At 47.3% G+C, this 16,679-nt stretch overlaps 1 protein-coding gene across 1 annotated transcript; it reads right to left on the bottom strand.

The window, feature by feature from the left end:
* Nucleotides 1-356: 356 nt before the first annotated feature.
* On the bottom strand, nucleotides 357-15,674 carry LOC149456481 (uncharacterized). Its single transcript, XM_089684918.1, has 2 exons — nucleotides 15,594-15,674; nucleotides 357-5,293 (listed from the first exon to the last, which is right to left on the bottom strand). Exons 1-2 carry the CDS (start codon nucleotides 15,671-15,673, stop codon nucleotides 4,795-4,797), a joined length of 579 nt encoding a protein of 192 aa, XP_089541044.1. The 5' UTR covers nucleotide 15,674; the 3' UTR covers nucleotides 357-4,794.
* Between the last annotated feature and the right edge of the window lie 1,005 nt (nucleotides 15,675-16,679).

Raw genomic sequence — 16,679 nt, 5'->3', positions numbered from 1 at the left:
ATTGTTACTGGGGTGATATTTTGTTGCCATTGTTGCTTTCGGGGGGGGGGGGGGGAGGGGGTCTATTGCTTCTGGCTGGGGGGATCTATCTTACTGCTTTTCTTGTGATCATTAACAAATTCCATAGAAATGACTTAGCACCACAAAATTATACTTGGCTGTGAATTCTCTATAAGGAGTAATACTGGGAGGTCAGCAAGGGGTGGAACTAAAACTGTGCTTGGAGATGATTATAGGGGGCAGAGACAAGAAGTGATTATTCAGAAGGGGGGAGTTCCTGCACCTGTTCTCTGAGGAAAAAAAAGAGCCCTGGTACCTATACAGTGATACCACTGCCTGCTACTTATCCCTGTATATTTACTTTTCAATGGTTTTTATTGAATAGATTTACAAAGGAAAAATGACATAAGTAAAATAAGCAATATCAATGAAGAATGTTCCATCGTATACACAGATCGAAACACCAAATTCTGCCACAACAATTGGCAGTGAAGACAAGACATAAATTGCGGCCAATACATGGTCAAGCATATCTCGTCTTGCCATCATAAAATATACAATACAGAGCAATACAAAAAGAATAAAAAGAGCAGAAAGGAAGATCCAGATGAGGGTCATTAAGGTACAGAGAGGTATTGGATCCACGGGTTCCATGTGTTATCAAATTTCTTCGAGTTACTGTGTAAGATACAGGTTAGTTTGTTGTTAATCATGATCCAGTTGAGTTTCTTTTTAACATAATCAAGGAAAGGGACTGATTGCCGCCAGTATCTAGCTATAATAATCCTCGCAGCTAGAAACATTTAGGAAATCAATTTATGGGATTTCTTGAGAACAGTATCTGGAGATTTGTGAAAGAGCACCGTCTCCGGGGATCTGCGAATATTTATACCCATCACTGAGTTTACCAAATTGAACATTTGAATCCAAAAATCTAGTTACAAGCGGGCATTGCCACAAAATGTGAAAGATAGACCCAACCTGGCCACAACGCCGGGAACATATCGTAGAGGCAGTCAGATGCATCTTTGCAATCTGGGTAGGTACCAGATACCATCTCAACAAAGTTTTATAATTAGCTTCAATTAAAGCAGTATTGATAAAAACTTTGGACAGTGCCAAGGCGATATCTTGCCAATCCAATAATTCATAATTGACAGCTAAATCTTTTTCCCAATGTTCCATGTGAGAGAGTTTACAATTTAAGTCAGTGAGGAGAGCATATATTGTAGAGACCCGGCCTCTTGAGGAATCCCTATTCCTGCCGGAGCGTTCAAAGGTGGTGAGCAAAGGAAAATCGTCCACTAAAGCGAGCTTCGAGCGGAGAAATTAGATAATCTGGTTGTATCTAAAGATTTCAGTAGTAGGCATATGTAATTTGCCTTTAAAATACTGCAGAGAATGTATACAAGCACCATTAAGATACTCTACTATCCACAACAAGCCCTTATTGATCCACCATTGAAAAGGGGCTGGTGTTAAACCGGGCACAAATTCAGGGTTGCAAAAAATCAAAGCAATAGGTGTATGGGGTGACGCTAGTGACTTTCGGTGATGTACCCTGTCCCAAACTGCCAAGGAGAACGACAAACTGAGGCACAATATAGGAGGACTTAATCGACTAGGAAGCCAGAGTACCACCCAATAGCCAAAGGGTGACATGAAAGAGCTTCTACAGAAACCCAGTGGGGAGTATGTCCGTGGTATAAGCTATCTGAGCAGCTTGGAAGTACACATGGAGATTAGGAAGGCCAATACCACCCTGCAATCTAGAGGCATATAACATCTTCTGGTTCATCTGAAGTCATCTATTATTCCAAATAAAATGAGGAACCTCAGCTTGTAGAAGCCGTAAGTTTCATTGTGGAATCGCTATCGATAAGGTCAGGAAGTAATATAGTAATCAGGGTAAAACCGTCATTTTGATGGAGTTGACTCTACCAAACCAGGACAAGGAATAGTCAGCCCAACGATGGAGATCGTCCCTAAGTGTTTTAAAGAGGGGAGGGTAATTAGCCTGATAAAGTGTCTCGATGGAAGTGGTAAGGTGTATTCCTAAGTAGGGTAAAGATTTATTCGCCCACTGAAAATTGTATTAAGTTCTAAGCTGCAGTTCATCAGATATGAGTAAGGAAACATTAAGGGCAGTTGTTTTTTGGGGATTAAGGGAAAGTCTGGAAAGAGCAGCAAATTGGCGTAATAATGATAGTAAATTTGGAATAGTTATCGAAGGAGAAGTAATGTACATAACAACATCATAGGCAAATAGGGCACATTTATGTTCCTGTTGGCCGCAATGGATGCCATGGATTTGGGGATGAGACCGAATTGCCATAGCCAAAGGTTCAATTGCTAGTGCAAAAAGCAGCAGGGAAAGTGGACAGCCCTGTCTAGTCCCTCTGCGGATAGGGAACACCAAGGATTTGTAGCCTTTGATGGAAACCTGGGCCGAGGGATTAGCATATAGCGAATGTAACAGAGCAAGAAATGTCGGACCAAAGCCAAATGCCTGCAAAGTAGTAAATAAATATTCCCACGTAAGACTATCGAAGGCCTTATGAAGGTCCAGAGAAAGAAGTAAGAGTGCCGTAGAGAGAGGAGCATCCCAATTGGAACTGGCAGCCGATGCTAGGGTAATAGATCTACGAATCTGGTCCAGCGTTTGACGATCCGATATAAATCCCAACTGATCTTTATGACTATATTGTGCCAGAAAGGAATTAAGACGCACAGCTAGGAGTTTCTTTAAAATATTCAGATCACAATTAATGAAATAGGACAATAATTGTGAACATCACTGGAATCTTTATTGGGTTTAGGAATGACACTAATATATGCCTTCTTCTCATCTAAAGGGACCACACCTTCCTCTCGCAACGAATTAAAGTACAGTGTCATATGAGGAAGTAAATGTTCACAAAAAGTTTTGTAATACTGATTGGGGACGCTGTCGGGGCCTGGGGATTTATGCAATGGTAATAATTTAATAACTTTTAGGAGCTCCTCAGAGGGAATGAGTTGTTCCATAAGCTCTTTATGAGCTTCAGTAAGGGAAGGGATAGGCAAGGACTCTACAAAGGATCTAATAGAAGAGGGTGCTGTTGGCCGCGGTGGACCATATAGAGAAGCATAAAAATCATGAAATTCCCGAAGGATCTTTTGAGGATCCTGCGTGATAGTACATCCCTGTATATTTAAAGCTGAAGTTCAATCTGTTTATATTTTCTCTTCACTGGTTCCACATATCCCCTTCATTTACATGCTAATGACATATTTAAATAAAACCTATTTCCATTAAAACCCTATTTTTGGTCCAGTGATATCATCCCTGGATCTCTATGCTTCTCTATGCAATGCAGACATATCATGGCTGGTGGGAGGGAGTGCTGTATATAGCTTTCTGAAAACACCACAACACCCTGCCTCAACACTCCTCTCAAAAATTCTAAACCCTGATGCAAGCAATATGCTGGCCCTTGGGAGATGTTATGTGAATATCAAAATGCCTTGATAGGTGAATATCAGTCCATATGAGTGGGAGTTCCTAGGAAGACTGAATTTACATGCAGACTTTCCTAGGTAACACCCATATGTGATGCTGAGCCCCCATGATTAAACGAACTGAAATTCAATGACTGAAACAGGCAGGCAAGGGACAGTAAAGCTGTTAAAGTGTTACTAAACCCAGGAACCTGCATTCACTATATCTGGTCTCCCACAATACACTGAACATGGAAGTGCAATTATTTTAGTAAATATAAACTGCTAAATACCTTTTCTCAGCAGCATTAGAGAAGTCTTGTGACTTCTATCAGTGTCCAGCAGAGCACTGGTTAAAGCTTGTAGGATGAGTTTTATTTCTGTCATAGGAGGATGAAAAATCCCTGACCTCTGTGTGGACAGCACTGATTGGCCCTATGCTGACCACATGCACTCTCCCAAGAAAAAAAAAACAACTTTCTAGCAGTACACACTAAACTGAGCATGTGCAGGGTATCTCCACACGATATGTCTTATCAGGAGATAAGAGGGAGACACTGGAAGAAGAGGAGGATCAGAGGATTCAGGGTCATACAGCCTTTTTAAACAATGCAGAGGATTAACCCCTTAGGTCCCACAGTGAGTATGACAAGCATGCTTTACTACATATACAGACTGACTGTTGTGGGTTTAGTAACACTTTAAGGAAGGGGCTAGATGGTGCTGGAAAATAAGATGGGATTTATCTGACATGCTTGAGCTTCTAGTGCACATTGTGAGAAACTGAACGTGTGCAGAGTAAGCAATTTCAGCACAGGAGGGGAGTCAACACAACTGTTCAAGACTAAAGGTAAGGCTGGAGTTCAGCTTCAAAGCATTTCCAGTTGTCACAGAGGCTTTGTAGTTAGCACTTCTACCTTGAAGCACTAGGGTCCCTGGTTTATATTCTAGTCAGGGCACTACCTGCCTGGAGTTTGCATGTCCTCCCTGTGCCTGTGTGGGTTTCCTCCGGGTACCCTGGTTTTCTCCCACACTCCAAAGCCAGCCGGTAGGTTAACAGGCTCCTGTATATGTTGGCCCTAGTATATGATTGTAAGCTCCTTGAGGGTACAGACTGATATGATTGTAAAGCATTGTGCAAACTGTCAGCTCAATATAAATAAATAATAAATCACATTTCTTTTAATAGTTCTCCAGCGATCACACGCTGTACTTGAGCAAATTCTGGAATACAACTGTATGAAGGAGGTTTATTGGCACTGGACTAGGTGGAAGGACACAATAGCTGTGATGGCACTTACAAAGGAGCAAGTCCTACTGATTATCAGAAACATAAAGAAAGGCATCAATAAGATCACCAGTTCTCCTAAGTGCTTTTATAGCTACATTCCTCTCCACGGACAGCTGTGCCATCAATACCTCAATGTCCCTGACATCCAATCCAGTTTCATCTTCAGCCTCCTCACCGAAAGCCTGAAAGATGGCCCCATCTACAACATACGATGAAATATTCTCTTTTGTTATTAGTTTTCCTCTGGAGATCAGTCTTATCTTTTCTGGGGGAGTTTTTAGATGCTGGCACAGGAACAGAAACATTTCTTCCCCACTTTCACATTTTGGCACTCTGACTTCTGATTTTCCATGTTTGTTTTTCATTTTTATCACAAAGTGATTAGCCTGTTCTTGCTTCTCTGAATTATTTCTATCATCTTTATCAATGCCTTCTGGAAGATGAGCTCTCTCTTTTGTTTCTGGAACCTCTGAACATTGGAGCTTATGTGTAAGCCAGTGTTTTTCTTGGCAATCTTTGGAGCTGTGCACAAAAGAGTAAAAGACTCAATTAAATTATTAATACATGAAATAAAGAACTATTTCTTATGCAATGACATTTTTAAAGTGTATTTCTACCTTATGAAGCCAAGTTGGGATTACACCAGCTTTAAATGTTACAGGTACCTATTCACACAGCATTATATTAAATCATATTCAATTATAACATTCAAAGTAGTTGTAAAGGCAGAAGGGTTTTTTTACCTGCATTAAAGTGATTTTAAAGGTTGTAATTAAAAAATAAAAGTAAACATGTTATACTTACCTGCTCTGTGTGGTGTTTTTGCACAGAGCAGCCCCAACCCTCTTCTTTTTGGGCCCCCCTGGCTCCTCCCCCCAGCCAAGTACTTGAGCAGGGGCACTCGAGCAGGCTCGCTCCTGAGCCACGCTCCTGTGAATGGATATTGTCCATTCATACACAGAGTGCTGCTCCCCCCCCACTTCCTCCTAATTGGCTCACTGGCTGTGATTGATAGCAGCAGGAGCCATTGGTACCTGCTGCTGTGTGAACCAATGAGGAAAGAGACCCAGGAGAGCTGTGGCTCTCATGAACATCGCTGGATTGAGATGAAGATCAGGTAAGTATAAGGGGGACGCTGATGCAGAAGCTGCACCAAGAAGGTTTACATCCTTCAATATACATCCTTTTTTCCCCAAAATTGAGCTTTCTTTCGTGGTATTTGATCGCCTGTGCATTTTTTTTTTTGCGCTATAAAAAAAAAAAAAGACCAACCAATGGCAGAATATATACTGGAATTTTTATTTTATGGCAGGACTGCGGCGGGCATTCTGACACTGGCGGGAACTGACTTGGTGTCACTGACATCCCCAGTAACACCAATACAGTGATCAGTGCTAAAAAAAAGTACTGACACTGTACTAATGGCACTGGGCAGGAAGAAGTTAACATGAGGGGTGATCAAAGGGTTAACTGTGTGCTGGGAGTGTTTTACTAAGGGGCGGTGTGTTGGTGCTTCACTCGTAAGCACAGCACAGCCATCCAGAGCAGTGTGCCCGAGCCGACAGGGAGGAGGATTGTTCGTAAACAAAGCAGCCCTCCTCCCTGTCGGAGATCCTCGGTATTCACCGGGCACCAGCGGGTAATCACCGGCCGAGACCCGATGATTGATAGCCACAAATGGAGGCGCGGGTAGGGCGCGTTTTCCCCCAACCCGGAAATACAAAATCATATATATATATATGTGTGATTTTGCGCACCTCTGCCGCCCTGTAGCAGTATTTCTGCTTTAGGGTGGCGGGGAAGCGTTTAAAGTTATATGAGCTTTAAGTATATTAAGAGGAATTAACACCAACAACAAAAATGGTTCTAATGCAGTTAACCAATCCTTAGATGCATTCTTTTTCTTTGTTGATCCGGTCAGTAAGTCTGTTATTTTTCAACTTCCTTTAACAATCCAAGCTGTCCAGCCAAAAGGAAAGCTTTTTTGTTCATGTAGAACCTTTATCTCATTAGAAGAAAAAAAACAGTCGCTAGGTTCCCACTATTGCGGGTGCAGGAATTGCAACTGCAACCACCTGCAGCCAAATTGCATTGCTCTGCAGAGAAGTGCGGGGCTGCTATTTATTCTTATAGGCAGCCCCATGTATCTCAACCTGCAGCGTGTTTGCAGGTGCAGAAACTACAGGAAAATTGCATGGTGCAAGAGCAACATGTGATTTCCCAGCAACTGCATTTATGGTGCAGGCACTTTTATTTTGTGAAATGCAGACACAGCAGCCCATGCCTGCACAAATGTGGGCTGCAAACCAGCTCAAGTGTGAACCTAGGATAAAAAAGCGTTACCGGAGTTTTCATTTCTTAGGTAAGCTGAGGCTAGTGCATCTAACACTACCCTGTCTACAGACTGACATTTCTGTTGTCCAAAGGTGTCTCCATTACTCCTCTATCCTGAGTGGAGACAACCTAATACAAGCGGCGTGTTTCTGGACGGATCACCAGGTAAAGTAAAAAAAAAAAACTAAAAAAGAAAGCTAATGCAACTGTCACATTTAGGCCTCGTTCACAACACACGTGCAGAAAACTGATGGAAACTGACGCGTAGATTTCACTTGCAGGGACATCAGTTTTCATGTGGTCTGCAATGAATTTTATACACGTTGCAGATTCCTGCACAAAAATGGTGTGAACAGGGCACATAGAGAGCAATTGATTTCACTGTGCCCTTGCAGAACACATGGAGCAAAATGTCTCTTCACCATGGTTTGAATGAGGTCTTAACCTCCCTGGAGGTATTCCCGAGTGTAGCTCGGGGTAAAGTTTCAGTACCAAAGCAGTAACCTCGAGCTACACTCGGGCTTACCATGCGGAGCTGCTCCGGGATCTGTTCTTCTCTCACCTTGTCCTGCGCTCCCGCGATATCCCTCCTGCAGTGTCCCCTGTAATGTCCTCCAGCGGATGCCGGCATCTGTCTTCTGGGTTCCGTCCCCTGCGAGCGTCAGGACGTACGGGGGATGGATCGGCGGGAAATTTGAAAGTGACATTCACTAAATTCACATTGTAAAACATTACTGTATCAAACCATTTCACATACATTTTGTCCCGAGTGCTTTGTCCTGTGCCCTGCCTGCATTTTTACTGTTCTTTCTGCCTGGAAACTGAGAAATGTCCATGGTGTCCAAAAAGTGTCCCTTTAGGTCAAAAGCGGTTTTAGATCGGCTAGAGAACAGCGATAGTAAATTAGAACCACTTGCAGAATTGAGTGATAATGATTCGTGGGGGAAATTCGTCATCAGACACTGAAAACGATTTTACGACTTTGCTCAGTGATGTGCGAACTTGGCGCTATATTTCAAAATTCAGTGTTTTTGGTTTGATATTATTAAATTAAATTTATTATTATATTTTTTTTATGATTATTTATTAAATTATAATTTATGATTTCGGGTTTCAAATTTTAACATACCCGGGATGTTTACTAGACTTTTGTTCGGAAAGATTTCAGTGAGTTATTCCTAAAAATTACAGACTTACAATAAAAAAAAAATACATATTTCCATGCAAACAAATATACCGCTTTGAGCACAGAAATATGGACATAATCAGACCGCTAGGGAGGTTAAAGGATAAGTTCACCTTTTTTTAATGTATTACGAATGGATCTGCCCCTGCTCCTTCCCGCTCCCCATTGTGACAGCTAGTGTGGGATCTTCTCCCCACTCCTCCCCCCCGCTAGCTGTCACAATTTTTAAAAACCATGGCCATGCGGGGCTCTGCAGCATTCTGTAAATGCCTTTAGGGCCGTCGCCTTGTAGTTCTCAATGAAGAGCGCTGTGGTAGTTCATGGAGTCTTCCTGCCAGTATCTGCTTGCCTGTACAAGCACACAGATACATGGACAAGTCTTCAGGAGACCTGCATGGCACCAGCGATCGGCTGATTGTTGGTGCAATGCTTTAGAGGCCCCAGAAACAAAAAATAATAAATGCACATTTTTTTTATCCTTTAAAAAAGACCTAAACCCTCTCATCCTTTACAATCAAGGCTTGCCTTAGCCAGTATTTAAACTGCAGTTGCCATGTGCTGCACGTGATCAGTTATGACACCAGCCATTCAATGGCTGGATAGTTCAGTTGAGAGCACAAGCAACTGTGACCGTTATCATTCCCGGCATGCCTTGACTTGTTTTGGGAAACCATTAAATTGACGGGTTTAGCTCTAATTTAGGCCCTGTTCACACTGGCATTGAAAGTAGGAGTTTGAGGTGCATTTTTATCATTCCTAAAACTCCTATACAATTAATAATATAGACAGCTGATCAAAATATGAAGCGTTGTGCTGCTTCACTTCAAAATTGAAGCTGAATGTTGAGTTTGAAGGGGTTGAAGCATTGCAAGTCCTTCCATTTAAGTCTATGGTAACATGGCACAAATGCGCCAGCATGCGTTTGCGGAACGTTAATAACATTGCAGTAATAGTAGTTTTGTGGTGTAGTTTTAATGCGCCTTTAACCACTTGCCCTGCAGAGGATTCCCCCCCCCCTTCCTGACCAGGCCATTTTTTGCGTTACGGCGCTGCGTTACTTTATCTGACAATTGTGCGGTCATGCAACACTGCACCCAAATTAAATTTACGTCTTTTTTTTCCCACAAATAGATATTTCTTTCGGTGGTATTTGATAGCATAAGCGGTTTTTTTTTTTTTGTGCAATAAAGAAAAAAAAAAAAAGACTGACAATTTTCAGAAAAAACTATATTTTTTACTTTTTGCTTTTAAACATATCCTGTAAAAAAATTTTTAAACAAATTTCGTCATAAATTTAACCAAAACGTATTCTGCTACATGTCTTTTGATAAAAAAAAATCCCAATACATGTAAATTAATTGGTTTAAGTGAAAGTTAGTGTTTACAAATGGCGGTATATATACAGGGATTTTCTTTTTTCACTAGTAATGGCGGCGATCAGCGACTTATAGCAGGACTGCAGTGGGCATTCTGACACTGGGGGAAACTGACTTGGTGTCACCAACACAGTGATCAGTGCTAATAAAAAGCACTGACACTGTACTAATGGCACTGGGGAGGAAGGGGTTAACATCTGGGGCAATCAAAGGGTAAACTGCGTGCTGTTTGTAACTGTGTGGATGTGTTTGTGCTTCACTGTAAGCACACTACTTTGCATGGCTGTGCTATGCAGAGCCATGCAAAGCAGAGTGCAGGAGCTAACAGGAGAGAGAATTGTTTGTTTACAAACAGTTTTCCTCCATTGGAGATGTTTGGCAATCACTGGGCATTGGCGAGTAATCGCCGTCCTGGACCCAGTGATTGACAGCCGAGGCCATGCTCATGTGCGCCCCCTACCCAGAAACGCAAAATCACGTATACATACGTGATTTTGCGCACCTGTGTTACCCTGTAGCAGTACTTCTGCTATAGGGTGGACAGGAAGCGGTTAATGCATGCCGCATATGGCGTTTGGAGGAGCCTTTTTAACGCTCATTAAACGCCCCTTTTAAAGTGCATGAACACTGTATACGCGTTTGTTAAGAGCCAGAATTTTGAGTCAAGTGTGAACAAGCCCTTACTGCCCGTTTGCACCATGCCTGCACTAGAACTGCATTCCTGTGCGATTCAACCCACATGAAAAACACACTGCTTTAGTGATCTGCGGCAGATGTCAATAAATATTAACGACACCCCTAACGCAGTGCAATTGTCCACTCTGGATCACATGGTATTAAGTAGAACTAAACCCATCGATTTGACAGTTGCAAAAAACTGTTACATTCAAGGCATGCTGGGAATGCTGTCACATCTGCTTGTGTTCTCCCCCAAACTATCAAATGGCTGGTGTCATAACTGATAACATGTGCAGCACCATGGCAGCAGCAGATCAAACAGAGGCCAAGATGGTGGCTTCCTTGGCAGAAAACGATTGGTGGGTTTAGTTCTGCTTTGAGAACTGGTAAGCGGCAATACATTATATTCTTGTTTCTGGGTTAAACCTGGCTTCAGGGCTCATTCAGACCTGAATCGCACAGGAACGCGATCCATGTTCCTGTACGATTCCTGCGCATTCCCCTGCGGTGTGATTTTGCAGCCCATTATTATTATAATAAAAAGATTGTAAGCTCCAAGGATCAGGGCCCTCCTTTCCCTCTTGTATTGAACTGTACTGTTGCTGTATTGTCTCCCGTTATATTGTAAAGCGCTGAGCAAACTGTTGGCGCTATATAAATCCTGTATAATAATAATAATAATAATAATAAAGGATTTATATGGCGCCAACAGTTTACACCGCATTGTGCAACATGAGGCAGTTGCAATTCATTAAATACAGGAGGGATCAGAGGGCCCTGCTTGGTGGAACTTACAATCATTGGAATGGGCTGCAAATCGCAGCAGAACACAGAGAAAGTAGCGCACACATTACTGTTCAAAAACACACTGCACCAAATCACGTTACTGCAGTACCTGGAGCCCACAAATGTGCTGCAACTGCCATCTGTGTTTGGGGTGCTGTTAACATTATGTTGGTACCTGTCGCAGAACAGAGAGGCAATGAGTTTTGAATGCAGCGTGGGAAACGCATAAGGAATGCACCTTTCCCGCCATGTTCTGGTGTGAGCCGGCCCTTAACCCCTTCACGCCGGCCGCACACAAATGTGTGGCCTCCCAGTGTCTGGGCCTAGACGCCGAGCGGCTGCACATTTGCATTCATGTAACAAAAAACATATGTGCTGAGAGCGCGCGCCCTGTGCACTCCCAGCACACATGTCCGGTACTCACGGAAAGGTCCCGGTCTGCTCTTTCGATCGGAACCTTTCCCGATCATGAGACCGCCGTGATGATACATCACAGCAGTCACATGATCCCTAAACCACGCCCCTCCCGGCATCTGAAACTCAAAGGGCCGGGAGGCGCCGGCGGGAAGGGGTTAAGGCTCCATCTTCTTATGGCGAGTTCACAATACATAATTTCAGTTGCTTTTATTCTGCATCCAAATTGCACTGAAAGTAGGTTATATGGCTGTCAGTGTCATGATTCACATCAGTGCTTGCAGTTGTAGTGCGTTTCCGTTGCAGAAAAAAAAAAGTAGAACATGCTGCATTTTTCCTGCACAGAACAGTACTGGAATGCAGTAAAACATATCAAAAATGCACATGTCCCTATTTAAATTGAAGAAAGAGACGGGGAAACAATTAACCAGAACATATAAAAAAAACACCAGAACACGTCAAAAACATATCAAAAATGCACCAGACTGTGCCAAAAATGAGCATGGAGAAACGCATCCGAAACACAACTGGACTGTGTTTCTATGGGGTGAAGCAGCCCTTAGGGTCAGTTCACACCATAGAAGCGCAGTCTGAATGAGTTTCTGTATGCGTGTTTTTGACACGTTCTGGTGCGTTTTTGATGCGTTCTGGTTCTTTTTTTCCCCCCTTTTCAACTTAAATGACATGCGTTTGTGCTTTTAGGTACATTCCAGTGCGTTTATGGTGTGTTTTTGATGCATTTTACTGCATTCCAGTACAGATGAGTGCAGAAAAAAATGCAGCATGTCCTACTTTTCTTTCTGAAACTGGAAAGCACTGGAACAGATGGCACTGGTGTGAACTGGGCCATTGAAAACCATGTAACCTACTATCAATGCGTTTTTGATGCACCAAAAAAAAAAAAACACACTAGATGCACATGGTGTGAACTGGCCCTGATGAAGACATAATTCCACCCTGACCCTCACAGGCAGTCTGAGGGGAGCAATCCCCCACGGACAGTCTGAGGGGAGCAATCCCCCACGGGCAGTCTGAGGGGAGCAATCCCTCACGGGCAGTCTGAGGGGAGCAATCCCTCACGGGCAGTCTGAGGGGAGCAATCCCTCACGGACAGTCTGAGGGGAGCAATCCCCCCAGGGCAGTCTGAGGGGAGCAAACCCCCACGGGCAGTCTGAGGGGAGCAATCCCTCACGGGCAGTCTGAGGGGAGAAATCCCTTTACGGGCAGTCTGAGGGGAGCAATCCCTCACGGGCAGTCTGAGGGGAGCAATCCCCCCAGGGCAGTCTGAGGGGAGCAAACCCCCACGGGCAGTCTGAGGGGAGAAATCCCCCGAGGGTAGCAATCCCCCACGGGCAGTCTGAGGGGAGCAATCCCCCACGGGCAGCGTGAGGGGAGCAATCCCCCGAGAGCAATCCCCCACGGGCAGCCTGAGGGGAGCAATCCCTCACGGGCAGCCTGAGGGGAGCAATCCCTCACGGGCAGTCTGAGGGGAGCAATCCCCCACGGGCAGTCTGAGGGGAGCAATCCCCCACGGGCAGTCTGAGGGGAGCAATCCCCCACGGGCAGCGTGAGGGGAGCAATCCCCCGAGGGTAGCAATCCCCCACGGGCAGCCTGAGGGGAGCAATCCCCCGAGGGTAGCAATCCCCCACGGGCAGTCTGAGGGGAGCAATCCCCCACGGGCAGTCTGAGGGGAGCAATCCCCCACGGGCAGCGTGAGGGGAGCAATCCCCCACGGGCAGCCTGAGAGGAGCAATCCCTCACGGGCAGCCTGAGGGGAGCAATCCCCCATGGGCAGCCTGAGGGGAGCAATCCCCCACGGGCAGCCTGAGGCGAGCAATCCCCCGAGGGTAGCAATCCCCCACGGGCAGTCTGAGGGGAGCAATCCCCCACGGGCGGCCTGAGGGGAGCAATCCCCCACGGGCGGCCTGAGGGGAGCAATCCCCCACGGGCGGCCTGAGGGGAGCAATCCCCCACGGGCGGCCTGAGGGGAGCAATCCCCCACGGGCGGTCTGAGGGGAGCAATCCCCCACGGGCGGTCTGAGGGGAGCAATCCCCCACGGGCGGCCTGAGGGGAGCAATCCCCCACGGGCAGCCTGAGGGGAGCAATCCCCCACGGGCGGCCTGAGGGGAGCAAGCCCCCACGGGCAGTCTGAGGGGAGCAAGCCCCCACGGGCAGTCTGAGGGGAGCAATCCCTCACGGGCAGTCTGAGGGGAGCAAGCCCTCACGGGCAGCGTGAGGGGAGCAATCCCCCGAGGGTAGCAATCCCCCACGGGCAGCCTGAGGGGAGCAATCCCCCGAGGGTAGCAATCCCCCACGGGCAGTCTGAGGGGAGCAATCCCCCACGGGCAGTCTGAGGGGAGCAATCCCCTACGGGCAGCGTGAAGGGAGCAATCCCCCGAGAGCAATCCCCCACGGGCAGCCTGAGAGGAGCAATCCCTCACGGGCAGCCTGAGGGGAGCAATCCCCCTTGGGCAGCCTGAGGGGAGCAATCCCCCATGGGCAGCCTGAGGGGAGCAATCCCCCGAGGGTAGCAATCCCCCACGGGCGGCCTGAGGGGAGCAATCCCCCACGGGCGGCCTGAGGGGAGCAATCCCCCACGGGCGGCCTGAGGGGAGCAATCCCCCACGGTCGGTCTGAGGGGAGCAATCCCCCACGGTCGGTTTGAGGGGAGCAATCCCCCACGGGCGGCCTGAGGGGAGCAATCCCCCACGGGCGGCCTGAGGGGAGCAATCCCCCACGGGCGGCCTGAGGGGAGCAATCCCCCACGGGCAGTCTGAGGGGAGCAAGCCCCCACGGGCAGTCTGAGGGGAGCAATCCCTCACGGGCAGTCTGAGGGGAGCAAGCCCTCACGTGCAGTCTGAGGGGAGCAATCCCCCACGGGCAGCGTGAGGGGAGCAATCCCCCGAGGGTAGCAATCCCCCACGGGCAGCCTGAGGGGAGCAATCCCCCACGGGCAGTCTGAGGGGAGCAATCCCCCACGGGCAGTCTGAGGGGAGCAATCCCCCACGGGCAGTCTGAGGGGAGCAATCCCCCACGGGCAGCGTGAGGGGAGCAATCCCCCGAGGGTAGCAATCCCCCACGGGCAGCCTGAGGGGAGCAATCCCCCGAGGGTAGCAATCCCCCACGGGCAGTCTGAGGGGAGCAATCCCCCACGGGCAGTCTGAGGGGAGCAATCCCCCACGGGCAGCGTGAGGGGAGCAATCCCCCGAGAGCAATCCCCCACGGGCAGCCTGAGAGGAGCAATCCCTCACGGGCAGCCTGAGGGGAGCAATCCCCCATAGGCACCCTGAGGGGAGCAATCCCCCACGGGCAGCCTGAGGCGAGCAATCCCCCGAGGGTAGCAATCCCCCACGGGCAGTCTGAGGGGAGCAATTCCCCACGGGCAGCCTGAGGGGAGCAATCCCCCACGGGCGGCCTGAGGGGAGCAATCCCCCACGAGCGGCCTGAGGGGAGCAATCCCCCACGAGCGGCCTGAGGGGAGCAATCCCCCACGAGCGGCCTGAGGGGAGCAATCCCCCACGGGCGGCCTGAGGGGAGCAATCCCCCACGGGCGGCCTGAGGGGAGCAATCCCCCATGGGCGGCCTGAGGGGAGCAATCCCCCACGGGCAGTCTGAGGGGAGCAATCCCCCACGGGCAGTCTGAGGGGAGCAATCCCTCACGGGCAGTCTGAGGGGAGCAAGCCCCCACGGGCAGTCTGAGGGGAGCAACCTCCCACGGGCAGTCTGAGGGGAGCAATCCCCCACATGCAGTGGCAGTCTGAGGGGAGCAATCCCCCAAGGCAGTCTGAGGGGAGCAATCCCCCACATGCAGTGGCAGTCTGAGGGGAGCAATCCCCCACGGGCAGTCTGAGGGGAGCAATCCCCCAAGGGCAGTGTGAGGGGAGCAATCCCTCAGTGGGCGCTGTAATAACATGTCTCCCTGGGAACTGACAGCTTTTCCAGGCAGGAAGAACCTCTGGATAAACGTTGACCCCCGAGAACTCCTACGTCCTCGGCTGCCCTAGGTACACTGTGTGCAGACAGAAGAGGCGTGTGTGAGCTCTCACCAGTACATCACCCCCCGACACCGAACACACCGCTTCATCCGGGGCCTGCACAGGCCGCACTCCTCACACACGCCCGCCATCTCTATGGCAACCCATAATAAACATAGGTCTGCATCCCCCACAGCACTTTCCATGATCGAAAAGCAGGTCGTTCAATAGAAATGTGTACATATTCCGTGTGCTTTTATATGCACAAGAAAATAAAAAGATGTCATTTATGGAAAAACGAAAAGCAGTAAAATGTATGGAATCTGCGCATCCGGCTGATAAAATCATGTAATAAAAGGATGGTGCTGTGGGGGCCTCTACTGGTGATGTTTGGTACTGTTGTGCAGTAAAGCCTTGTATAAGATTTGTCATTCCAACACACAGCAGGTACAGGATTATGGCTCATTGCAGGGCAGTGGGCGGAGCTATGCAAATCATTTCTTTATGCCCCAGACAAATGCACATCCAGATCCATATATAGTGCAAATATATTACCCACTTGCCTACCGGGCACTTATACCCCCTTCCTGCCCAGGCCAATTTTCAGCTTTCAGTGTTGTTGCATTCTGAATGACAATTGCGCGGTCATGCAACATTGTACTCATATGAAATTTTTATAATTTTTTTTTAGACAGATAGAGCTTTCTTTTGATGGTATTTAATCACCTCTGGGTTTTTTTTGTTTTTTTTTTTGCTAAACAAATCAAAAACAACTGAAAATTTTGAAAATAAAAGTCGTTTCTGTTATAAAATGTAAATAAGTGATTTTTCTCCTTCACTGATGTGTGGCAATGAGGCTGCAGTGATGGGCACTGATAGGCGGCACTGATGGGCACTGATGAGGGGGCACTGGTAGGTGGCACTGGTGGGCATTGACATGCATCACTGATGGGCACTGAAAGGCAGCACTCATATGGCACTGATAGGCGGCACTAATAGGCAGCACTGATAGGAGGCACTGACTGGCACGGATAGGTGGCACTGAGTAAACATAAAAAACTAAAATAATGTGGTTGCATAAGTGTGCACACCCTCTTATAACTGGGGATGTGGCGGTGTTCAGAATTAAGCAATCACATTCAAAATCATGTTAAATAG

Source organism: Staurois parvus, unplaced genomic scaffold (genome assembly GCF_062004578.1).
Source record: "Staurois parvus isolate SC_StPar_1 unplaced genomic scaffold, SC_StPar_1.0 ptg000361l, whole genome shotgun sequence".
NCBI lineage: Eukaryota > Metazoa > Chordata > Amphibia > Anura > Ranidae > Staurois > Staurois parvus.
The sequence above is the reverse complement of the archived record's forward strand: the minus strand, read 5'-3'. Positions and strand labels throughout refer to the sequence as shown.

Coding starts and splice junctions, on each gene's coding strand:
- LOC149456481 (XM_089684918.1), bottom strand. CDS start 15,673: ATGGCGGGCGTGTGTGAGGAGTGCGGCCTGTGCAGGCCCCGGATGAAG. Junction 5,294..15,593: donor TGTCGGGGGGTGATGTACTG/GTGAGAGCTCAC, acceptor TTTTGTGCACAG/CTCCAAAGATTGCCAAGAAA.